This window comes from Camarhynchus parvulus, chromosome 15 (genome assembly GCF_901933205.1).
Source record: "Camarhynchus parvulus chromosome 15, STF_HiC, whole genome shotgun sequence".
NCBI lineage: Eukaryota > Metazoa > Chordata > Aves > Passeriformes > Thraupidae > Camarhynchus > Camarhynchus parvulus.
The window spans coordinates 3,657,769-3,683,291 of record NC_044585.1 but is presented as its reverse complement, the minus strand read 5'-3'; the positions used below and the strand labels follow the sequence as shown (position 1 = coordinate 3,683,291).

The window sequence follows — 25,523 nt, the reverse complement described above, 5'->3', positions numbered from 1 at the left end:
CAGCCCCCGCCCGCAGCCCGCACGGCACTGCGGGGGCCGGGGGTGGACCCTGAGGCCACGGAGGGATGCACCGGGGGCCGGCGGCACCGCCGGGACCCGCGGAGGTTGCCGGGAGGGCAGTATGGTAATGAGCGGCCGGGAAGGCGCTGCTGGAGCCGGGGGCACTGCCCAAAAATCGCCGTTTTCCACCCTGGGAGGGGCGGGGGCGCTCTCGAGGAGCACCGGGGAGAAACGGCGTCTGCCGGGTGTCACCAAAGCAAAGTCATCACCCAACGGTTTAAAACACGTTTAAACTCCTAAAGTATAAATCACTGAAAGTCGTTTAGACTCACGACACTGCCAAAAAGAAGGTTGCACTCCACACCCAAACCCAGGGGCAGAGGTGACAGGCAGGGGGGCACTGCAGGATGCTCTTCTTCCTTGTGATCACAGAATTACACACTGCGACACAGATGCTCAGGCTCACCTGGTTTTTGAAATAACTGTAAGAGACAAAAAAAAAAAAAAGGATTAAAACTTTCTGCAATGTTTTGGACTTTTTAGCAAGAGCTCTTTGGTGAATGCATTTAAAAAGCAGTCCAAATCTTTAGAAAGGGCCCATTGTCTGTAAGACTGCTGGGCATCCAATGCACCAGGCTGCTACCATACAGCAGTCTGGCCTTCCTCATATTATTTGTTCCTCAGAAATATAAGCCTCATTTGAAGAAAAACAAAGCAAGCAAACACAAAACCAAAACAAAACAAAAAAGAAGAGAAAAAAACCAACAAAGCACCAGAACACAAACTCCTTATTGCCAGGCAAACTAAACAAATCATCAGGTGATTATTGAGACTGAAACCTGCACCAAGCAGGGAGGCAAAAGATGGGTTCCTGCCAAGGTCAGAGTCAGCAGCAGACAGGTTGGCACTGCCATAATTCCCAAGCTAGAGAAGTCTTTAACAGCCCTCAGTGGACTTTTCTTCAGTAATTTATTTAGTCACATTTTAAGTCTAAAACATGTTTATAATGACAAGCATCTACAATGCACTTTATTAAAGCTATCGCATGCATTTGTATCAAATGAATTCGGATTTTAACCTCACGCGTTTCCCCGAGAGCTGCTACGAAGCCCTCAGCGTTCTCAAACTGTCTCAGGTGTTTGGATGTTGGGAACACCTTTCGCTCCCCCTCTGACTCATGGGAATTGTAGTCTCTGTGCTTAGGGCTTATTTCTCCCCGTGAACTACATTTCCCAGAGGGCTCCCGTTCCGCCCTTCCGGCAGGCCAGCCCCGTCCTTCCGCGGCCGGGCGGCAGCACCATGACAGGTGAGTTGTCAGCGTTATTCACGCACCGCTCTTCTCTCGTTAGCCGGGTTCGGTTCGGCTGCCACCCCGTCCCCGCCGGTGTCACAGCACAAGGGACACGTAGGAGTTCCTATGGCGCGGGGGTCCCTTTGGATTGCTGGCCTGTAGCCGTTTGTAGGATCCTGTTTCTCTTCTACCTTAACCTTGCTTGGTCTTTTCCTGTGGAGCATCTTGGGTGTGTGCTAAAAACAAACTCTAGTCTCAGATCTCCGTAGGTACGTTTAAGGAGTTTCACTAGTTATGTAAAGTAGTTTTGTGGTTTGGGTTTTTGTTTGTTTGTTTGTTTTTTCTGAATCTCAGCACTTCCATTTTAAAAGCAGCTTTGTATTTGACAAGAAACATTCCATCCTTTAACATTTTCTCTTCCATAGTCCTTACCTGGTTCACAGCAGCTTTCAAATGTATCTAAATGTATCTGTAATTTTTGCTTTCTCTCTCTTGTGGGCCAACCCCTATTACATTTCTATTTCATTTCACCTCTGAACATTTCCTTCTGAGAGATCTTTTGATGATAAGGGGCAGGAATGAAGAGTTTTCATCAGTTAAAGCAATTTAATTACCATCAAGCTGGCTTAACAGCCTTTGGGGAGCATCATGACACAAGTTACTCTCAAAGCAAATTAGTTTATTGGAAGCCTTTGTCCCTTCTAAAGAATTCATATGGGAAATTAAACCTCTTTAGAGGGAATGCCCAACACGACTCCTGCTAAACAGCAAAACAAAGCAAAAATCATTGCAAACAGAATCACTGCTTAGATATAAAAAGCAGTTCAGACTATGGAGTCTGTCCAATCTTCCCTGCATTTCAACTGATGATGACAAAAAGCCTTGAGAGCTGAATACTAACTGAGCCAAATCTACCCTTTGCCACTAGCAACAATTTAGCATCACAGTGCTTGGAGCTGAACACCTCAACTTCAGCTGTATCTCAGCCCTCAGTTACCCACCAGTACTAGATCTTGCAGTAAATGGAGCAATATTTAAATACATCTGAAGTTCAGGTGTTCAGGAGATCATCCCCTTTTATCAGTAAATAAAGTTCTTCCTCGGTCCTCCACATCTTGTACAAGCCCCCCTGTTTAGGGAGATTTAAGGAGGCAGAAATACCAGACAGTCAATTCTCAGGACTGTTGCTCTCCAAGCTTTTTGTACACTGTTTGCAAAACCATAGTAAGGCCTAGAAAGAGTAGTTTTAAAACAGTGAAATGGAGAAAGAACTGCAGACTGCTCAAAAGCACAAACAAAATCAAAGTCCAAACCCATGCACTCGTGTCTCAACAGGTCCTGCACACAATTCCAGGCTACTTAGCAAAACCATCCACCCTGCCTTCCCCAGCAGGGCACGGCATTCCTCCCTTAAAGCAGGGTGTCCCTCCCATTCCTACCTGCCAGGCAGTTCCTTCTGCCCCAAGCACTTTGGATGATCCCTTCTGTCTCAGAAAGCCCCTGTGTCTGCTGGAGAAGCAAAGCAGTGCCCATCCAGCTGCCCACTGACTCTGGGAGGTGGCACCCACAGAAGAGGAGGTGCCAGAGACATTTAGTGCCCTAATCACCTTCAGTCCCATTTCAAGGCCTGTTCTGCACCAGGCCTTTGTAAAAAACCAAAAACCAACCAAAACATGCCACACAGGAGTAGCTCCAGTCAAGGCCTTTGTTGGGGGAAAAAAAACATTTTGAGGTTGTTTTTCTCTCCCTTCCTACAACATGTGTTAAGGATAGGGTAAATATAAAAGACTGATTTGGAGCAGGCAGAATGTTAAAAGTGCAGAACAAGGGTCTCTTCTGGGGAGGAACCAGCCAGTGCCTCTGGGGTGAGGTGCTTGGCCTTCCTGCCATTTCCTCTGGCCTGCTGCACATACCTGGGAAAGACTTCACATGCACAGGTCTTTCTGGGCTCTTTACAAGCCCTCTTAGGCAGCCATCCTTCACACCAGGGTAGAATAGCAGGAACCCTGCAAGTCAGAGTTGTTAACTTTGTGCTCAGTGTTCCCGTCTTCCAAAACAACATACTTGGATAGTGGGCTTTAGTTCATGTTTCCAAAATAATTTGTTTCTTTACTAAAAAGAGAGCAAAGAATACTTAACAGCATAATTTCCCACAGAATCACAAGCAAATGGCATTAAAGACATGCTTTTTGCTTTCTGTTACCTGCCATGTGTTCTGTTCTTGCCTTTTAGCTGAACATGTTCTCTGCCAGGAAGTGGTGTGGCATTTTCAGAGCTGTCAGACTGCATCATTGCAGATCCCGTTCTGTATCCAGAGCCTCTCCAAACCTGACTTTCGTGCCAGCCTGTCTTCCCCCAGATCCTGCAGAAGTGGAGGAGCTGCAGCGCTTTGTTTCTAACTCCAAGAGGCTGTTTGTAATGACTGGAGCTGGAATCTCCACGGAGTCAGGGATCCCCGATTAACGCTCTGAGGGCGTGGGGCTCTATGCCAGGACAGACAGACGGCCCGTCCAGCACGCCGAGTTCGTCCGCAGCGCCAGCGCCCGGCAGCGCTACTGGGCAAGGAACTTCGTGGGCTGGCCCCAGTTCTCCTCCCACCAGCCAAACAAGGCACACCTGGTGCTGAGGGACTGGGAGAAGCTGGGCAAGCTGCACTGGCTGGTGACCCAGAATGTGGATGCCCTTCACACCAAAGCTGGGAGCCAGCGCATGACGGAGCTGCATGGCTGCACACACAGGTACAGCTGCTGGCACTGGGGGCTGTCAGTGCTGACTGACACAGCTGCAGTGTCAGCTGCTGAGAAAGGAGGCAAAATGTCCACGCTGAAATCCTGGAGATGACAGGCACAAAGGTGGTATTGGGCTGGGCTGGAGAAAAGGATCACAACCCAGTGCTGTCCACAGCACAGTATTTAAGAAATATGACCACCACTTGATTTTGTGGAGAATTAGTTGGATCCATTTCCCCTTTCCTTGGTACAGCAAATATCTTCTTAGTAACAAGAACAAGGGGATCATGAGGATACAAGGATTATCCACCTTAAGCAGAGCGGATAGGGCCAGAATTGCATGGGATATGTGTACTGGAGAAGGGCCATCACAGCCTGTCTGGGATCACCTGAAATTTCTAGATGAAAAAGCACAGCATGAACTGAGAGAGAGGATGCATGGCGGGGTTGAAAGCACTTCCTCTAGAGCCTTCTTACACAGCAACAGAGTAGAAAGACATCTCCTTGACCTGTACTATTTGGTAAATAAATGTGGAAAATCACGACAAGCTTCCTAAGGAACAAGTTAGAGACTCCAGATCTTCAGCTGACATGAAACTCTCCATTAAGACTTTACTCTGAATTTCAGGGTTTTCTGCTTGGCCTGTGGAGACCGAATCCTGCGTTCTGAGCTCCAGGAGCACTTTGAAGCTCTGAATCCCACTTGGAAAGCTGAAGCCTTTGGGGTGGCTCCAGATGGGGATGTCTTCCTGACGGACGAGCAGGTGCGCAATTTCCAAGTCCCAGCCTGCCGTAAGTGTGGTGGGATCCTGAAGCCTGATGTGACCTTCTTTGGAGACACAGTGAGCCAGGAAAAAGTCAGTTTTGTACACCAGCGCCTGGCAGAATCAGACTCCATGCTGATAGCAGGATCCTCTATGCAGGTAAGTAGGTCTGCCTCCCAAACTGCATTCCTGCTTCTCTGCTACTCTGCCTGCAATGATCCTTGGTCCCACAGCTTATGGACTACAAATGGCTTGTGGGTCAGACCAGCATTTGCAGGGCTTCTTTGTATTTTATTTTTACTGTGTTTGGAATCTGGCTTTATGGGTGACCTGTTTGGGCTTCCCTGTCACTCTTTGCTGGTCTACTTCATGCTGCTGTAAATACCTTCATTCAGACCTCTCTCTGCTGCCTCCTCCATCAGGTCACAATTGTCCATAAAGGCAAGATACCTGATAAAATTCATTCCTCACACGTTTTTACCTGAAATTTTTAGCCTTTAGTAGCTTTTTAGACCTCATGGCACACTGTGTAAAATACCAGGTTTTAGGACCTCTCATTCTTTATAAAATTCTCAATAAGAGAGCTGAAATATCTCTGCTGCTTGGGATTGTCCTTTGTATCACAATGTTGTCTCCACTAGCCTCTTATCTATAAGGTAAGGTAGCTAAACAACAGGGGCTTCTAAACCCATAGAAGCTTTTGTAATGGTGTTTATGTAAGATAATTTTTTTCCAGGAACAAGTTCTATTACATAAAAAAAACCTTGCTCTTAACACCTCCCAGAAGGAGATAAAACCAAGGCTGCCTGATTGTGATTCTCTTGGCTTCAGGATACTGGATACAAATTCCTTAATCTTGCACTTCTTAAGCTTATAATCCTCTGTACAGGAATGATTGAAATGCCTTAGGTTTGTTCTTGTACTACCTTAGCTGGGCCATGCAGGAACCATCAAAGTGCAGCATTTAAGTACCTGTGATAACTAATAAAAACTGCTGCAGTGATTTACTAAAAGACAAGGACATTTCCCTTCAATCTGCTCTGAAGATTCAGTTTCTATGAAACTACAAATCCTTCATTGACAGAGATTAAAAGCTGTTCTATTCTGTGCACTCCTGAATGAAGACATTTCCTACCTGAGCTCAGTGCAGCTGCCTAACACAGCATGTTTGTACATCCCTTTTCCCATTGCCAATGGCAGCTATTTTATTCCTTTCTGTAACTCTTCTTTTGCCTAAGCTGCCTGTAATTTTGTTTTCTGGTACTCCTGCAGGTGTACTCTGGTTACAGGTTTGCTCTTGCTGCCCAGGAGAAGAAGCTGCCAATTGCAGTCCTTAACATTGGGCCCACCAGGTTGGATCACTTTGCATCCTTAAAGCTGAATTCCCGCTGTGGAGAGCTGCTGCCTTTGATTGTCTGCACATGACCCAACCAGCTGAGCTTCAGTAGCTAGCAGGATTTAAGTTATTTTTACAAGGTGAGTGAGTACCTTTCCTGCTCAGTCACCTTTCAGGGTAGGAATATGGATTCCTGGCAAATGCTGAGACTGAGAAAATGTTCCCTCACTGCACCAAAAGGTGGCTGTAAATTTTAATCTGTAATTGGTCTGCTCTGATGGGCCATGATACTGTTTCCCATGATCATAAACAAAAAACATACTAAGTGCTAGCACTCCCAGAGAATTGGGTAGGAGTATCCAGAAGACTCAGTAGTGTAGAATTCCAATCCATTTGTTACTATCAGGAAGCTACAGGGGATCACCTGTAGTTCCACAGAACCTGATCACAACCATTGCCTTTGCAACTGACAATTCAAAAGCTGTTCCTGATTGAATTGCCCCAGCTAATCCTAATCAAACACTGCTGTTTAAAATAATCCATTCAGTCGATAAAGGAGCTTCTTTCTTCCTCTCCTGCAGGACTCATCTCAGAAAGGGGAAAACTCCAATCCAAGAGGCAGCTGTGGGATGCAGTGCACGGCAGCTGAGGACACCAGGAGAGGGCAGCAAGCCCCACACGTGTCAGCCTCACCAGTGCTCTCCACTGAAACCATCTCCACGTATCAGGAAACAGAATGAGGATGAAAAAAAAAAGTACTTTTCTGCCTTACCTTGCCTTTAAACAGTGCCTTCTCATTCACTGGGACAGGATAATTTTGTACCATGTCTGAGGACAAAAAACCTTTTTTATAATTGTCTCCAGAGGAGAAGGGGGGGACAGGGATTTTGAGCAGGTAATTTGAGGCTGTAGCACAGGAGGGCGATGTGGGACACTGCTGGGGATCCAGTGTCACTGGTGAGATACTGTAGAGTGTGCAAAGAGGAAAAGGAGGCAAGAGGAACTGCAATGGTCACTTAAAAAAGGTTCAAAATAGAAACTGAACAAGAACACTGCTCTTGTAACAGATTATTTGGAAGCACAGGCTATAAGGCTGCTGTCTTCCAGCAAGGAGGGGAAGTCAGCATTTCTCTCAACTGTTAGTTGAGAAATTAAACTGCTTCCTATCTGACCCCTTTAAAAATTAAACATTGTTGAGAAGCCAGAGGAGTTACTTGAAGCTAATCTGACCAGCACTACTTCCAGTGAGGCCACTACATTTTCCAGAATGCATTTTTTGAAGAGGTTATTTAATTAATGAAGAGCTAAGGAATCAATTAAAATTGTTTAGAAGATTGAGACTATTTGCATTGTTTTTTCTCCCTCCCATGATTTATTTAAGTACATTCTCAATAGCCAGTTTAGATTTTTTTTTCCATTGCAAAAATGCAGGTTGTAATTACTAGCAGCTGATGAATTAAGAGAGAAATACAATTAAATCTGTACAATAGGTGTCCCTTGGGAGGTAATCTCTGTTGAAAAGTGCAATTTCCACACTCCTAACAAGAGATCCATCACTACTGGGTAGTAATTTTTTGTTGATCCTCAGGATGGTATTTTAAGCTGTATCAAACTGTCCACAGAGTAAAATACAGAACCTGGCACAAACTAGAACACTAACTTTTTGACCTGACCTTCTTCATGAAACTACCACTCCCCCCTTCTAGCTCTGAGGGATTGAATTGTTGGGGTTTTCCAAGTGCCCCCTCCTACTTCAAGTAACATATCCTGGACTAATATTTTGACAAGAACTGTAACAAGCAGTTGGAAACAAGGATGCCACAGTCATCTGCTAAAAGGTCAAATAGCAAAGCAAGGACAGCTGACCACAGGATGCAAAGTTCATTTTTGCTTTGTTGTTGATTCAAATCCATGCCAGGAGCGAGCAAATAAAGCAGAGAATCTAAGGCATACATAAGGCATCCAATTTCTGCAGAAGGCAGAGGGCATTAAGATGCCTAACACATTTCAAGTTTTGGCTGTATTGGGTTAGAGGAGAGACAGCTTCACTTTGAAGCCAAGAAAGAACAGTTCAGGACTCCCACCTGCATTCTGCTCATGTTGAATGGTGACTCCACTTTCCAATGACTCAGGTTTCTGCTGCTTGGCAGAAACTCACAGATCTCTCTCCATCTCTAGCAGTCCTGTCACAGTACAGCTGTCCCACCAACCAAAGCTGTTGCAGAAATCATGCCTAAAGCAATCTCTCCGCATACACCATGTTCTCATGTAGGGGCTTTCCCTGCAAGAAGAGACACTGATGCCTCCTTAGCAGAGGAGCTGGGGCTGAGTTTCTCACTATCCACATCATCTTTTCCCCCTCCATGAATCTTACACAACATTGCTGTGTCAAAACCAGAGGCTGCAGGTTCAGTGCCAGTAGAGCCAGCATTTTGAAGTGTAGGAGCATTGGCAAGCAGTCTAAAACAGATCTTGGAATGAGTTCTGTGACAGGTAACTAAAGCTCTCACATCTACCCCTGCTTGCTCTCCTGTTCTGCTCCTGAGCCTGTGGGAGAGGAGTCAGGGTGTCCCTTCAGCATCACTCTCAGATGAGTCATTACCCCAATTGTACTTTTAAGCCACCAGGACAATGACTCAGAATAAATGAAAGTAACAGTAAATTTCCTGTGCATGGTTTATTACTATATGATAATGAGCATATGTACAACAACTATATGAGGCTGAGATTAAGAAGTTCCTTCTTTTTTCTGCTAAGTTGATCCAGCACTATTAAAATTGACCTCTTTTAGAACAGGATCAGAGCACTTCAGTTCTTAACATATTCCTGAAGACACCATTAAGTTTGCTCACATGAGAAATTCCTGAGAGAGCCTAAAATTCCTACACCAAAAGCCATGACATGAAATTAGCTGAATCAACAGCTTTTGCTCTTCTCTTTTTCTTACAGCTGTTCTTCCTGAAGCTTGGATAGAGGAGCTGAGAGTACCTTATAATGGATTTTTCTTCTGCTCCCCTGAAAATGGGGTTGGAGTTACCCAAAGCAAATAAAAGTTACTTCCTATTTGGCAAATCTTGTCATTGTTTCTGGGCAAATTCTCAGAGCCATCTGTAATTGAGTCCAGCAGTGTGAGGAAGGTATTTCACATGCTGAGCTCCAGTGAGGGCAGCACAGAATGCAACGGCCCAGAGGGTTTGGTGCCTGTGGTGTAAGTGCAGCCTCCCACATCTTACAGTCAGATTGCTCCTACTGACACATCTGCTTGTTCATCACTTCTGGAAAATGACCCAAAACCCTGGGCGTGCAGAACTTGGGAGGTTCAGTGGAGTGAAGGTGACTAAATCCACCATCTAGAGTGTGCTTTTTCCCCTGTGACTGCCTTGGATGTTGCCCTTTCCCAACCTTTGCAGCAGACAGGGAAACAGCAGAGTCAAGCCAGATGGGCTTTAAAACCACTGTTCCAGACTGTTCCTGCAATTCTGTGTGCAGCTCCCTGCCATCTCCCTTCCCAAGGAAAGGTACCCCAGTGTACTTCTTCCCTTCTGCACCACTAACCAGACAATGGCAGAGAAAAAAAGAAGCTGAGCCTGAAGAGGATGAGCAACAGTGCGAGTGTCTGGAATTGGTCTCCAGGCCCAAACAGAAACTGGCACAGGATCATTACCATCAGCAGAACTGTTTGCTCTCTGCACGTCTCACCTCAGCTGGAGCACTCTTTTTCATCTGTGCAATGCCCATGTAGTTAGGAGTAATTCAGCTCTCCCTGCAGAGAGTGAAAAATCTTGGCACAGAGAACAACAATAGAGAAAAGATAAGAGACTGAGGCTTCACTTCTGCAGTGAGCCCAGGGAGCTGCTCTCCCTCCAGCATCCCATGCACCAGCTGTGGTGCTGTGTAGGGTCTCAGAGCTCCCCCTTGCTGAGCACAGGGATACCTGGCATTCCAGGCAACCCCTTTGTGCTTTGGAACAGAAGTAGAGACCAGCATGGTAGATCTTCACACATTCCTTGTACTCCCCTACGCTGGCAGTTCAAGCAGTCACCAGCCCTGCTCTTACTCTTCCCACAACGTTCCTCAAAGCCCTAATGAGCAGCTCTGCACAACCCCTTCAGCCTCCCCACCTGTGCTGTTCATTAGGGCCTGACACTCTGCATTATGTGGGAAGGCTCCCCATGGATGGGGAATGTTTGGGTTTAATGGAGGGTTTTTCACACCACCAAAGCAGCATGGAAATGAGAAGCGTGATCAAGGGACCAAATATAAGTGCAGGCTTATAAAATCTGTATGGAACAAGACAGATACGGAATCAATTTGAGCCTTTATCTGTCTATGGGGTTTATCTACAGAATGCTAGCATGCTCCAAATGCTGAATGCCAGGAGTAGATATACTGCTCACCTCAAATCTAGAGTTCCTGTTACAGGCAAAATTCATACTGAGTTTCTGAAATGCTTCCAATGCACCCCAGCAATCTTCCCTACTTGTGATAATACAGCTCAAAAGTGCAGTGTTCCTTCCAGATAGTGATGATATTTTACTTTTTTTCTCTACAATGAGGTTTATCACAAGGGGATTTTAGTAACATTTACTTAGGAGCTTTACTGTTCTACAAACAATAATTTCAGAGAATCTAAGCTAGTGAGCGAGTACAAGAGACCTCATCTTGCTCTTGCAGCCCTAAGAATGATTCATTTTGGCCATATGACAGGATCGCATCCAGGATCCTCAAGATTTCTGTGGAGGACTCCAAGCACTCAGTGTTTCCAGAAAATTCACATACACAAACACCTGAGGAAAAATAAACAACGAATACTGGTACAAAACCAGGCCTAAATCTACCATAAAATGGAATATCTGGCTGTGACACACTCCCTTCCCCTTTTCAAGGAAAAGAAGAACTAAATGCAATTCACTATCCTTTCTCAATATCATTCTAATGCTCTCAAAGATACATTTACTTTCAGAAGGAAGGCATTGCAAGTACCTTCCAATAACATTACCAAGCCAGCTTCTTCCTTCTCCACTTGTTTCTCATTTCAGAGCACTCTCAGATCCTTGGGGTCTGCTCCACGTTTGGTTACAGTTCACTCTGATGATGAACCTTCCTCATGCCCTGCCAGCAAGCAGGGGGTGTGTGTAGACCCTGTCCCTGTGGGAGTTCACCCACACCTCCAAAAACATCTGCCAGCAAAACCCGTACCAAGGGTGGGGGGCAGCTTTGGCACAGGACCTTGGCAGGGCTGGGAAAGTGGGGCAGATAATGTCCCTCAGAGGGGCTCCCTCCCTTCCAGGCTGACATTACCTCCTTCTCTGCAGCTCCTGACTGGGAACAGGGGAAGGGCTCCTCAGGGTAAGCACACAGAGATCCTCAAGAGAAAGGAGCACCAAAGGGCTCAAGACCCTCACGCAGCGATGCCCCGGGGACGAGGGACAGCTGTGCTGTGGCTAACGCGTGGGCAGCCGGAGGCGAGGGCGGCTGAGGGAAGGCTTGAAGGGCGCCCGCCGGAGTCCCGGGAGAGTGAGGGCGGTCGTGAGGGAGAGGGAGAAGGGCGCCCTGAGGAGCCCCGGGAGGGTGAGGGCGGGCAGGGACGGTCGCCCCGAGGAGCCCCGGGAGGGTGAGGGCGGGCAGGGACGGTCGCTCCGAGGAGCCCCGGGAGGGTGAGGGCGGGAAGCCGCAGCCCCACCCTCAGCAGCCCCAGCCCGCGTCTACCTGAGGGGCGGGGCGGGGCACTCGAGGCCCTGGGCAGGTGCGCCCCGCCCCCGCCGCCTCCAAGGGCCAATCAGAGAACGCGGAGGCGCCTCACGCGCCACACAGGGCCGCGGGTAGAGGGGGCGGGGCGGGGCTTCCCTCCTTCCCTCCTTCCCTCACTCCCCGCCCGCCGCCCCGTCCCCTCAGCGCGGCGGTGAGCAGCGGCCCCGATTATCGGTTTAGGTTATTTATTTGTGTATTTTGGCCTGCGGCCGCCCTGAGCCACACGAGAGTGACTATTTGCAGTATTTGTCGGTGTCCAGCTCCTTGTGCTCGGGGTTGTAGGGCGCCTTGGCGAAGCACATGGCAGCGGTGCGGTCGCAGTTGCAGATGAACGCGGCGCACTCACTGTTCTTGCCTGGAGGAGAGAGAGGAGCGGTCAGAGCCCGCGGCTCCTTCGCCAGGCGCTGCAGAGGCTCGGGCTGGCATTTCTGCGGTCAGGTGTGCCCATTTCACTGCTGCCATTGTTCTGGGGGTGCACAGGCTTCTGCCCACTAACCCAGTGCCCCAAAAGCTGTGTGTTCTAGCCAAGCCATCTCTCTCCTTGCCCCTTCTTGCCTTCCCTGCAGCTTTATTTGCCAACCTCTCTGCTCGTTACCTCCATTCCAGAGTCCTATAAAGTCTCCACTATTCATCAGAGGTTCAGAAACTCTATAACAATGCCAAGTTAACATGCTGGTCTCTTACATACTGCCATTAGAAGGCCTCACAGAAAAGTACCCAATCCCCTGAAGACTAGACAGGCTTCTCTATATTCTGTTGTACCATATATCTTCACAAACTTTGAATTGTGGGCTATACAGAGAATATTCATTCCAGTGCCTGTGTGAGGTGCCCTCTTTCTAACGACCAAGGCCCCTGGCAAGAACTTGCACTGTGCCTTCCTGCCGCCGAGGTGTGAGTGTAACACAGCCCTGCTCTTTCCTAAGAAAGGCTGGAGAAGATCTGGAGTGAAGTGGAAATGGACGTACTGCTGCATGTGATCTGCCCATTAGAGCAGCTGTGGTGGTACAGCTTAGTGTAGGGGTTGTCCAGGAGGAATTTGCAGGATTCCATTTTCATTGCCTTGGAGTAGCAGTTATCATGGGCTTGGCAGCACCTGGGAAGCAAGGAGAAAAAGGTTAGAAAACACCAGAATCACAGGCTCAACTGACCTGTAAGACACATGAATATGTTAGATTTGCTTTGACAAGGCTCTTGACAATAAAAAAAAAAAAGAAAGAAAGATACCCAGCAATAAGAGGGCAGACACAAAGGACCTCAAAGGGATAGAGTTGTGCCAGCTCATGGTCCAAGAGGTGTCTGGTAAATGAGTACTTATGGGAGCATCTTCACAGTTGTCTATTGGGCACAGGGAAAGCCAAAGCCAGTGTTTACCCTACACTTCCTCTCAGTGCCTGGTAGCTCACAAGCTCTCAGCCAACACAATCCAAGACTTGGCTGCCAGATTTGTGTGTCTCTACATTTCCCATGCCATTTCCTAGCATTTTGCAGCCCAGCCTGTACGTGGTGATGGTCAAGCACCAGGCAGAGTGTGCAGAGCTGCTGGCACAGCACTGCTGCTGCAAAAAAAAATGCTGGAATGAGCACACTCTGCTGCCATAGAAGAGAAGAGCTACTGTAATTACATTTTATCTTAGTAATAAGGCATCTAGGTGTGATAGCACACATCCTTTTCCCCCTGAATCCATCTGTGAAAGAAAGCTTCCTTCACAGCAGCCAGAGAGTTTTGTAAACGTTCATAGGCAGGGCCAGCTGAGATGAAGTTGAAGCAGGAAAGTACAAGCAAGGAAAGAGGTTTGTAAAGGCAGAGTTGTACCTGTCAAGCTCGTCCACGGGAGTGCCGCTGCCCCCCAAGCCGCAGTAGCAGCCGTAGTCGTTGAATTCCAGCAGTGGGTGGCTTTGGGGCAGGGTGCACTTGATCATTTCACGGAACAGCCACACAGCCCGGGGCGAGACCTCCTCGGCGCTGGCTGCGCCCACTGCGGACAGACAGACAGACAGAGGGTGGTCAGAGTCAGGTTTGGGGTTACCTGTGCCAGGACGAGGGCACCTACACACCTGACAGTAGGAAAAGCAGGGCCAGGAACTTCATCCTCACAGCTCTTGACACAAACTCCGGTGCCAAGGGAAATGAGTCTTTATACAGCAGGCTCACCTTGATGTGGTATGAGATAAAACAGCCAGTATTTATGTTACTAAATGCAGACTTCTTCCATCGGGGGCTGTGGGCGGCAGGCTGTGGCGTGACCAGTTGAAGGCCAATTGAGGTAAATCCATAAAAGCTGGAAAGGCAAATATTTGCTCTCTAAGATTTTGCTATTAAATTCTTGTAGTAGTACTATTAGAAGTCAGCCTGAAAGATCTAGATATTTTTAAGGGCTCTCTACTAAAAAATAATATCAGTATGGTAGTTACGTTGGGAATTTCTGGCACACTAATAACCACCTGCTACTAATACTTGCATCTTCTTGTAATGGTATCCCACATATTATTAATCCTGTATCTCTCCATGGGTTCTCCTGGCATAATTCAGAGAATAAGATACAGGTTGTCCACTCACATCAAATGACCACTTGGCATGAGCTCAACTGAAAAAATAAAGTCAAGCTATTCTTTACTCTAAAATCACAGAGGAGAAGGAGGTACTACTAGATAAGAAATAGGAGCCAAGTGACCTAGAAAACCTTTAGGTGGCTTAAACAAGGAGTAGTATCTCGTTTTATGTGGCCTTAAGCAATCTACATTGGAAATGAACCAGGCATAGAAGTTTCAACATACACAGCAGACTTCAGTGACTTAGAGCAGTTTCTCCAACAACAAAGCAGAACCCAGTTAAGAACATTTGGTTTTTCTATGCCATAAGACCAGGAGAGTTGGGAACCTTGAAAGAAGTTCAAAAAAATGGGTAAGAAAAATCTTCCTGGAATCAGTCAGGGGTAAGTAAAACAGTGCGCTCATATTTAGATCCCAGAGGCTCTGGCATTTTCAGGGCTACAGGTTTGGCATTTTTACACACTCAAGATATGGCTCCTAGACATGGTTGTCAAGTCTGCATTGATAAACAAAGCACCAAACAAAGCACCAAAGAAAAACAAAGGCCACCTTTCTGCAACAGCCCGATACACCACGGTGCTCATGCAGGAAACTTTGGGCTCACATCCCACCAGTAGGTTCCAAAGGGTTGGTGAGGACACTTTCCTCCTCACAGGGTCTGAAACTACACCAGGGCACCCACAGTACCCACTGGATGTTGACATACCCATAGGACATCTAGGGAAAGTTAGACATGGCGCTGAACAACCAGATCCATTCCAACTTCTTTGATCTCTGTAAGTGCTCCCATTCTGGGGCTCCCCCCTCATGGGTTACCTACAGCTGAACAGATGCTGGGTTGATTTAAGATTCTCAGTGTTCTAACCCAGTATTGAACAAACATTAAAGGCTGATGTAAAGGACAATCTGTACCACAGTTAGTTCAGAACAAATAATTTTGTCTTTTGCCCACAGATCATCCTGCCAACTTTCCCTTCAGTATCCACTTAAGAGATCTCTGTCTTCTCTGCTTTTAACATTTAAAAAATTGTTTTCTTACCTATGAAACTTAGAAGTCTGGTTCCTTTTTCTTTTTTCTCAGTATGTGATGTATTATTGATGTTTCTTAGGAAGTTTCCAGTCAACTGGCCTTTTTAAAATCATAAGTCAACAACAATTTTCTTCATTTTTAGTTCAACAAAAGGATCACCAAGTGTGGGAAAGCAAGCACATGAGTATTACAAGTGCTTCATGAGAAAAATCCCACCAGGGTAAAGATTTTTCCACCAATGCTATTTTTGGTTTCCCCCAACATGTGCTGTATACAAACTTACTGGTCCCTTGGTACACTTGTGAGCACATTTCAACCTGTAACTGGTTCCAATTTACAGGCTTAAACCTTAAATTATTTTAAGACTTTTTTATAAGCCCTATGGCAGAATTCCCTACTATTCCACACTGTTAAAATTCTTCTTTCTCTCTTTTGTCTGTTAAGGACTTTACTTCCCATCTCCACATTTTACTTCCTTGCATCTAGCTTCCTTGATCCACCACAGTCAATTGAATCCAGGGTAAGTGCTAAACCTGTAAGGACCACATTATCTCCTTTTCTGAACCTACAAATACTTACACAAAACCTCTGTAATGTAAAGATACACAATCTCTAGTAAAACCAGATCTGCCTCACATCATAAACTGGCCACTGCCAAAGTGTGGGAGCAGAACAACAAGTCAGAGACCTGCCTGGGGCTTTTACCCTCAAGGCAGATGCAGGATGCAACTCCTGCCAGATCCTGATATCTCCCCCACTGGAAAACCTTGCACCCCCAAATAATGACAGAGAATGACAGTTTTCAAATAATTTATTAGGAATTTAAAACTGAAATCTGGAAAAAGGGTTACAGGTGTGGAGAGAACAAACACTGGAGTGTAATAACTTACTGGCTTAAAAACACAGCTTTATTTCTTTTAAAAAAAATGCCCACCCTGAAACCAGAGCCCCAGCCTCCAGGCAGTGGCCAGAGAGTGACTCACAGCCCAGCAGCAGCACAGCTGGCCCGGGATGTCTGGAGGGGGCACGGAAGCAGCTCAGCGCATACACCAAGAGGGAGGAAAGCGCTGTCCGCAGACCCAAATTTGAAGTATATAGAATAAAAATAAACCCAATAAAATGCAGCTCTTCTTTAATTAGGAAATATTTAAAAAAACAGACATACAGACTCTTGTCTCAGTAACAAAAATTATTGCTTTGTGTTTTCAGTACTGATCTGTTAAGTACCTTCTTACCTAAACAGAACTCTCCAAACGCATCGCCCAGGTCAGGACAAGTTCCAGCAGACGGGGGAGAGATAGAAGAGAAAAAGGGCCCTGTGGGCACTGTGGCCCTCCCAGTCCTTTTCTAAATGCCCATCTCCTTTACAGGGGCTCAGTTTGGGGGAAGAGAGGGAATGATTGTTAAAACTTAAGATGAAGCTTTTATTTCCCTGGGAAAAGAGTTTGGCTGCATCTTAATAAAAGGCTTAATCACCCCCCTTAACAAGGTCTTTGGTTCACTGAAATCCAGACCCAAACCTGCCCCATGTATTCCTGCTGGAGGTCTCCCCTGGCAGAGTGCTGGTTGGCAGAGGCCTGGACCATACCAGGGGAAGCCCCAGCAGGTTCTGGAGAAGGGACCAGATCACCCCGCACAGGACAACGGACAAATTCCCACAGTCTTCAGAACACAGAGTAAAGCAAACGGGAAGCTGCAATTCTAGAATTCATATAATCCCTGAGAAGCCCTTAACCCGCCCCCAAATCACCACCCTAATGCTTTTCTCCCCTGTTAATGAATCCCCATCCCAGAGCCCTGCCCTTCAGAGAACGACTACCCAAATCTCCCCCCGGCTGACACCCCTTCTGATACCCTCGCCTCCGGAGGAGGATCCCCTTTCCCAGGAAATCTTGACGCAAGCGATAAAGTTTGGAGAGTGAATTCCTTTCAAAGTAACCAAGACAAGCAACGGCGGCAAAGCCCTTTCCCTAAGCCAGCCCAGAGCCGGTGCTACGGAGCCCAGGGATGGAGTCTGTACATCAAGCAATTGGAAGCAGCTTTAACCCGCTCAGCAAAACAGCCGATGGCTGGTACGTTTCACCCCGCCCGCCCCCCCGCCCCCCTTTCATTTCATCTCATCTCATCAGAGGTCTTAAAATCTTACAGTAAAAGGTGTACAAAAAAAGAACAAAGTCCTGTCAGGATTCTGCTGGAGAGTATTGCTCACGCTGCGGCACCAAGTCCAGGACCTGGAGCTGCTCCTTGGAGCCAGGCTGCAGGCAGCAGCCAGGTTCAGCTCACGATATTTACATATTATACAGGAGGAAAAAGAAAACCCCACGTAAAACTAAACCTAGGAAAAAAAAAAATCTTTCAGCTGTAAGGATAGTGTTTTTCACTTAGCAAAATATACATTTGTTTTGTTCCATAGCGATGTCCAACGTTTTCGGATCCTTGGAGTTTCACACTTTTCAAAGCCTCACATTTACAAAACAGAAACAATTAAAAACAGTTTCTTTAAAAAAAATAGAAATACAGCAGTTCCTCTCAGCCTTTGCTCTCTCTCTCTGTCTCTTTCTTCCCTTCAGAACTGCCTTCTTGTTACATACCGTGCTTTAAAAACACTGACGACAACAACAACAGAGTTGAAAATATTCAAAACAGTTTCAAAGCCAAATAAAAATACTCCTCAATGAAAACTACCTAACACAATCACAAAGCCAATTCATAAAATATGTCTACTAGCTCGGGAAAGAGCAAACAACAAAAAGAAGGGGCAGCCCCCAAAAAAGATAAAAAAATAAAATAAAAAAATAAAACTAACAGCTAATAAAATAAATAAAAGAAGAATCAGTGGGCTGGGGGCAGGGAGGGGGAAGCGTAAACCGTCGGTGGTTAGTAGGAAAGCGAGATGATCTCCTCGGGTTCAGTCCAGTGTGGTCTGGTCAAAGGGAGAGATCGGGCAGGGCGGCAGGAGCCTGGCAGCCAGCCGGCAGTGTGCAGTTTGATTCAAGAGAAAGGAAACCTTGGCTCATCCCCCGAGGCTCACCAGATCCTCCAGCCACGCGCTGTCCTCGGTCAGGTCACTGGGGAATCTGCGGGAAACAGCAAGGGAGGGAAGGGACAGGGTCTAGAACAGCCACAGCTTTCCTCCTGGGGTTTTCTTCTGGTGTGATCTGACAGAAACACTCAATACCCAAACTTTGCCCTGACACAGTCTTGCTCTACACATCACTGGCACAGGGACAAGGCACAGCAGAGATGTTTCTGTCTTCAATGGCAATGTGCAGGCCTGGGGAACAAGATCCCACACACGACGTGGCCTTGTCCCTTAAAGGGCTGGGACATAGCAGAGTCCAGCCATTTCCCCAGCACTCAGCCCTGCCAGGCTGCCATGGGCTCCTGTCTGTGGACACTGTTTCCTCCAGTTTTTGCCCTCCTTTTTGAAAAGCTGGTTGTTTACTTTTTAAAATTTTAAGCCAGCTAACTTCAGTTACATTTGCAAAGCAAACAAAAACTATTCACCAGTTCCCTCTTAGCCCATCCAAGGACCAATACCAGAACTGATGAGATTGTCCTTCTGCCCTTCTCCCAGGCAGGAGATGAAAACTTCACTTCCCAGAGACTGGTCTTGGCAGCAGTGAGAACAACCAGCTGCACGGTGGAGGCTTCCCCAGCCCCACAGAAGAGCCAAGCTTGTCTCTCAGATCACCTCTGGATTGTGACTCTGGCCAACCCTGCAAATGTTTTCTTTTTTTTTTTTTTTGTGTCAGTGCTTCATTTTCTTCCTTTTTGTGCCAGACACTAAGACACTCTCCACTCCCAGCATGAGGAGTGTTCACTAGGAACCCAACCTGCCAAGCCTCCTGGTTCAGGAGAGAGCCCAGGCTGGCAACAGGACTCCTCCCACAGGCTGGGCCAGGCCATGGAGCCTCACAGCAACATCCACAGCTTCAGCTGAGAGCCCAAGCACAGGGACCAGCTCAGAACCTCACTCCTCTCTCTCATTACCTGCTCCTGTTCAAAGCTGTCTTACCTCCTGCCTCCTTGGTCCCCAGCTTCAGTGATACCCATTGGTAAAAGCTGTTGCAATCAAGGGACCCTGTGAAGAAAGAGTTAAAACCCCACTCTTAAACAAAAGAACAGTGAAGAAGAATTGCTAACACAACAAATTCAGTCATGGCCCAGACGACAGAGTAAATGTTTTCATTTGGAGGTGCCAGGTCTAAAGATCACATCACCCTGCAGAATGCTGTGTCAGGGCCAAGATGGGCTCTTGCAAAGCCTGAGCTAGATCAGGGAAAGGACTGGAGATCAGGACCTTGAGTGGTGATCAGAGAGAGCCAACAGAAACCAAGCATGTGGGCTCTGCACTGTCCATCTTGGTCTGGGGCTCAGCAGTGGCACAGCCAATGCTGCAGTGGGTGGTATTTCATAGCCAGAAAACAGACTGTGGGCTGAGGGGGCTGCCTGCTGCTGCTCACCTCCCTCACCATGTGGAGACACAGCCCACTCCCCATGTCCCTCCCTCCACAGAGGGAGCACTCACCCCTAGGCTGTGTCCAAAGCCGGTGCTCGGGGCTGGGCTGGCAGCGCTGATGTAACTGCTGACCCCTGAGTCCTGGTTGGCAGCTCCGTAAAGCTCTGCCATCGGCCCCGGACTGGTGGTGCCCAGAAAGCCTCCGGTGCGACTGGGGGTGGAACCTACAGCAGGCAGCAGAACTACGGAGTGAAGATCCCAAAAATGCAACCCCGTCCCACCCCCCTCCCCAGCCCCTTGGCAAAGCTCCTGCAGGAGCCGTGCTGGGGAGGGAAGTGGAGTTACCTGTCCCTCGCACCACGGCCGCCGCAGCCGCTGCTGCTGCCATCGGTCCATACGCAGTGAGGGGGATTGCTGCAAAAGAAGGAACAGGCATCTCAAGAGCACTGTGGCTACATGGGAAACTCCTTAAAGAGAGCCTGCGTTTCCTACTGCAAAATACTGGGCTCACATATATGTATTGGCTTAATGTACCACAGAGGACATTAAAGGATGACAACAGGGAAGTGCATAGCCCTGAATTTATCAGTGTTCTTTTGCATAGCCAATGTCCAGGGGAATACACGAGCCATGCTCTGCCAAGCTCACATCCCAGAGCAGCCAAAGGCATGGTGTGGAAGAGCTGAATGAGAAGTGGGCAATTTCAGATGTATGCTGTCACTACTAAGCTTGCAAGATGCAGTTAATCTGAAGCTACAGATCCAGATTTTGGCAGTAAATGTGGAGAATGGCAACAGCTCAGGGAGAGCAGCTGAGGCTTAACATCCTGAGGCTCGGCCCCTCCTCTGTCTCTTGTTAATATTTTTGAACAGTTTAATAGCCTCTTTCTCCCTATTTCTTTGCTCAAGACATACCATTCTCCCCACATTGAGTTTTGCTCCTGATTGCTCAAAACCTCATTGTTCATTGTAGAAAAGCAGGAAACATATACCTAGGGAGCAGGAACTAGAAATGGCTTAATTAAAACAGTAAGTCTTAATTTATATGTAGCAGTTCTAATTCCCAACTCCACTGCCACAGGCATTCAGCCCTCGGGGCAGGAGGCATCTAGCCAGTATGTTTCTCTTTGCCCTTAAAATGACTGGGTCAGCATTTCATGCTTGAATGTGAAATTCACTGTGATTCTGTTTAGAGCACCATAAAAAGAGGTCAGAACAAATCAATCGCATAAAGGCTGAAACCCAGACTAGCTTAGGAGGGAATATTTAGTAGCAGGCACCAGCCTGTTTCAAGCAAACGTCATAGGAGGCTTCTATCTGGGTTAGCCGCTCATTACAGGCCCTGGGCCAATGCAGGCATGTTGCTGCTTCACATCACCCCCAAAGATGCTGTTCTGGGAAAGAAAGGCTGCTGGCAGCCACCCTCCTGCAAGTTCCTAACACATGAGTGAATGTGGTTTTACTGAGAAACGAGGCAAGGTCATCTCAAAAGCTCCAGCTCTTTTTCCAAGAAAAATCCTTCTTGCCTTTGCAGTGTTATCTGCTGAGACACCAGGTTTGTGCTGGGTGACAAAGCACCTGTGAGTGCATCCCTGCCTGTGCCATCCCCTCCCCTTGGCTCCCCTCCCAGAGCCCTGAAGCACAGCCCGTGTGTGCTGCAGCCACTCAAGGCATGAGGGCCCTCGAGCGCACGGCTCTGCCCTCCCCAGGGCCAACTGCAGCCTCTGCACGGGAACCACAGCCCAGCCAGGGCTGTGCAGCGCCTGCTTAACAGGAGGGAAGCGTCTCGGGGAGGGAAGGATGCCACGATCCCCAGCTGGTACTTCAGCGAGACACTCAGGACTGTAAGCTAATGTGGCACCCAGCCAGGACAGCAGCATTAATAACTTCTTGTTGTGCAGAGCTCCGGTGCGCCCCGGGCAGCAGTGACAGCCAGGCCCCGGGTGAGTCACCTCTGCTAGGAAAAGGCACAGGACAGCTGGGGGTGGACATGAAGGGAGAAACTATCCTACCAAGTCACCAATGTTCCTCTACAAATGTGATGGGTTTTGCAGAAAAACAGACATGTAAATAAACAACTGGACATACATCTGGTCTGCTTGCCAAGCAGAAGGCTCAAAGGTGCTTATGCAGCTGCATACATGGTGTCAGGGAAGGGTTTTGTTATGAGGGAAATGGGATTTAGTTTTCCCCTACCTTCCTCAGGGAAATTTGTTCACTGGTGCCTGCCAACCTCAGCATCCTCACAAACAGAGAGTCCCTGAGGATTAACATAGTTTTGTGCCACAGAAACTCCCTTTCAAGCCTGTTTGTACTGCTAATTCCAGAAGAGCTTCCTAGGAAGGTTTTCCATACCCCTTTGCAGAGAGATTCAAACCCTGAAACAGGTGGGGGCAAGGAAGCACTGGGAAGGAGGAACACTATGGAAATGAAATGGCACACGGGGAGCAGGGTGCTACACAAAGCTGCTTTTCTATGACAGAAACCATGGACAGGACAGAGCTGGGGAAAACATGGCTGTGGAAGGGAGAGTAGACAGAAGGAACATCATGTAGGGAGAACACACTGCACACACCCCAGGGCCTGAGGATCCAGAGGGCATTTGCATTTTGACGAAGGACACTGAGAACAATCCTGAGCTCCCATTTTGTTTCACAGCTCCCTACAAGAACTGCAGGACTTTGCAAGATCCCACCACACTCACTCCTATCTGGGAAGCCTGTATGGGAGTAGCTGGGGAACTGTACCACTCAGAGCAGGGAAAACATGCCCTGCAGCCCCTCCTTCCCACAGAAATGGGATTAGAGTAACCAGGAGTGTATTCACATCCTCTCCCTCCTCCCAGCACTCCAAATTTCATCCTTGCAACAGCTCAGGTTAAAGCCATTTGTAAACCTGTTGAAGTCACCCTGCTCTCTGCAGCTTCCATATCTGGTTTACATACAGCCTAGGGCAAGGAGCTAAAAATGAGGCAGGCAGCAGGAAAGGACCTGCTTGGCCCTCTTCAGAGGCAATACACATGGCTCTGATTGCCTCTCCATCTTTCCATCCTCAGCTTTGAATGGAGCTTATCCAGATGAAAGAGGAAATAAGGCACATTTCCAGTCTAACTGCACCAGGCTGTGGAGCAGCAACACCACTGAAACAGCACAAAGCCCCCTTCTCCCCTTGCAGCTTGTGAGTTTAGGAAATGAGTGGGACTGACCTGTGAGCTCAGGGAGGACGGGGGCACTCGGGAGAGGGGTCCGCTCTACACGGAACTCTAAAAACGAAATGCAAACAGCTTAGGAACTCATCAAACGCCCCGAGGGAGACCCCCAGAGACACAGCAGCCGGGGTCTGCTGGGGGCGTAGTCTGAAACCAGACTGCAACCAGGCCAGTGTCTTCTTTAAACTGATTTATAACTGGTGCTGAAAGGTGCTGGACTCCTGCCCTGAAGGCTGAAAGGATCCATTTATCCTTGGAATAAATGTGGCCAAGGTAGGGCAAGTTCAAGCGTCACTGTGTAGCCTCAGGTCTGCCCTGGAGCACCACTCTGCAACCCAGCCAATCTGACCTCTCAGCCAATCTGACCTCTCAGCAGCAAGGCCAGTGGGTGCTCAGTATGTGCCACACTCAGCCTGGCACAGGTTTACAATGAGGGACTTGAAGCCACTACAGCTAGATTCATGGAAAGTTTCCAGACAGCCAGGAGGCAACAGCAACTTTCAGCCAGTTAGCCTGGGCTCACCTCAGACAAAGAGGAAACTTCCCATTCCCAGCCCTTAATATCAAAACTTCATATATCAACCATCACACTGAGGGATGGAGTAAGGAAGGGATGCTCAGAGTTGCCACAACTCTAGAAAATAGCAATAGCACAGTGTGTCCCCTAAGTGTGCTCTGCCTCATTCCCTGGCCTGGCAGAGAGCAGGAGGGGAGGGCCCACAGCTCTGAGCAGCTGCGGCACAGCAGGTTCCAGCCATTGATCGCTGAATCCATGTTCTCAGCACATGGCAGTGTTAGAAACCACCCAGTTTGCAGAGGATCTGCAGCCCCCTGGCCCAGCAGATACTTTGTGAAAGCTGTTAGTGGTCCAGGCACTGTTCAGAACACAACTGCAGTGCTGCAGGCACCTGCCTTTTGCGTGCCCGGGAGATCCCTGGCACATGGGGTTCAACATTCTGTGCTACTTTCAGAGTGGTGGCAACTCTGGTAAAGAGAGACAGACACACACAAAGGCAGTGAGACAGGCAGAGCTGCAGGGCCCTTCTGTGTCACAGCAGCAGCCCTGCAGAGGAGGCCAGCAGAAAGGACATGGGAGCAGCCTTGGGCATTTCCTGCCACTGCAGCGTGAGGATTATCCTAATGAAGGACAAGCTGTTCCCACCTATTCCAGGGCTTCTCCAATCCCCCTTCCACATCCATCTCCAATTTAAAGAAAGACCAAAAAGGGAAAAGGGTGAAAGGGGCAGAGCCTGGGTTATAGATCATGCCAGGGGCTCCCATCACCTGAAGGCAGACCAAAGAACAGAGCAGGGAGCTCCACTCACCAGGGAACTGGTAAGTGTAACCAGGTGCAATGCCAGTGTAACTTCGACTCGCGTAGGTAGCAGCTTGGAAGCCTGGATAACCTGGGGAAGAGAACAGGATCTGTTACTGGTTACTGCAAACTGGCAAGGTCTGGCTGTTCACCAGCAGCAGGAGCATCCTTTGGCATCAGACAGCAGAGAGGGGTAACAGCAGAAGCCCCAGGAGAGCGGCTGGGCAGAGCACGCAACACATGCGAGCCTGCAGAGGAGTTTTAGCAGGCCCATTTAATTTTTCCTTGCTCCAAACATGTAAGGACATGGAGATTTCCTTCTCAGACTTACAGCTCTGCAGACTAAGGCTTTCTGATGCATCAGCTGGATTTACAAATGGGAGATCAGGGAGGAGGGGGCATTTGAATGGCTGAGTCACTTTTGCACTAGAAGGGTTGGTGAATGCAAGTACAAAGAACATTTCTTCATGGCACAGGCAGGAGCACAAGTCCTGCTCTTCCCCAGGAAGCTGACCACCTATAGGAACGACCCTGTGAGAATGCAGGGCACTGACTCACAGATGAATATTTAATTTGAGATCTCCCAAGACAAGAGTCCGTGGATTTCCTAGTGACTCAAACCGAGTCTTGCTGCTTTAAAATTCAGATGGCTTAGAAAAGGCAAAACCCAAAACCACAGGCTGGAGATTTATTTTCCTTCAGTAAGTCAAGTGAAAACATTGGTGGAAAAATGCCCTTTTGGGGGTTTTGTTCAGTGACTAACTGCTACTCAGCAGGCTTAGCACTGAGAGCCAGGCTGAGTACATCCTGCCCAGCAACACCAGCAATGATCCTGAGCAAACAGTGTTCTTGGGTCAGCTCAGTCCTGGCTCCAATGACAGTGAGAAGAGAGGGAAGCCAGGACCAGCACCCACACTGGTAGGATCATGCTGACTCTCAGATCCAGGCATGAGGTTTTGTGGTCCTACAAAAGATGGGGCTACAAATGGCTTTTGTTTTTAATTTTTAAATTTTTATCTGAATACTTTTGTCTTGGGAGAGTTGGTAGACATGAAACCCAGCCTGCTTGTCACCAACTTCTCCTT

General features: G+C 47.9%; 3 protein-coding genes across 4 annotated transcripts in view; 1 reads left to right on the top strand and 2 right to left on the bottom strand.

Moving 5' to 3' along the window:
* The first annotated feature begins 1,262 nt into the window (after positions 1 to 1,262).
* Positions 1,263 to 9,189, top strand: SIRT4 (sirtuin 4). The gene is given in 6 exon segments (XM_030958969.1): positions 1,263 to 1,306; positions 3,524 to 4,029; positions 4,649 to 4,943; positions 6,057 to 6,260; positions 6,702 to 6,875; positions 9,070 to 9,189. Coding segments are annotated over 3 exon segments (948 nt in total). The 5' UTR covers positions 1,263 to 1,306; positions 3,524 to 3,529; the 3' UTR covers positions 6,210 to 6,260; positions 6,702 to 6,875; positions 9,070 to 9,189.
* A 2,915-nt stretch (positions 9,190 to 12,104) lies between these two features.
* PLA2G1B (phospholipase A2 group IB) lies at positions 12,105 to 13,963 on the bottom strand. Its single transcript, XM_030959127.1, has 4 exons — positions 13,930 to 13,963; positions 13,688 to 13,850; positions 12,840 to 12,967; positions 12,105 to 12,226 (listed from the first exon to the last, which is right to left on the bottom strand). The coding sequence occupies exons 1-4, from the start codon at positions 13,961 to 13,963 to the stop codon at positions 12,105 to 12,107; spliced, it is 447 nt and encodes a 148-aa protein (XP_030814987.1).
* A 2,284-nt stretch (positions 13,964 to 16,247) lies between these two features.
* Positions 16,248 to 25,523, bottom strand: part of MSI1 (musashi RNA binding protein 1) — a 30,299-nt gene continuing 21,023 nt past the window's right edge. The window contains exons 10-15 of one of the 2 annotated variants that reach the window (XM_030958673.1): positions 24,449 to 24,529; positions 23,121 to 23,177; positions 20,262 to 20,330; positions 19,986 to 20,140; positions 19,473 to 19,538; positions 16,248 to 18,531 (exon numbers count right to left, since the gene is read on the bottom strand). In XM_030958673.1, the coding sequence (XP_030814533.1) occupies positions 19,497 to 19,538; positions 19,986 to 20,140; positions 20,262 to 20,330; positions 23,121 to 23,177; positions 24,449 to 24,529 (404 nt within the window). In that variant the 3' untranslated portion in view covers positions 16,248 to 18,531; positions 19,473 to 19,496. The remainder of the gene's footprint in view (positions 18,532 to 19,472; positions 19,539 to 19,985; positions 20,141 to 20,261; positions 20,331 to 23,120; positions 23,178 to 24,448; positions 24,530 to 25,523) is intronic. The other variant, XM_030958674.1, reaches the window with a different exon arrangement.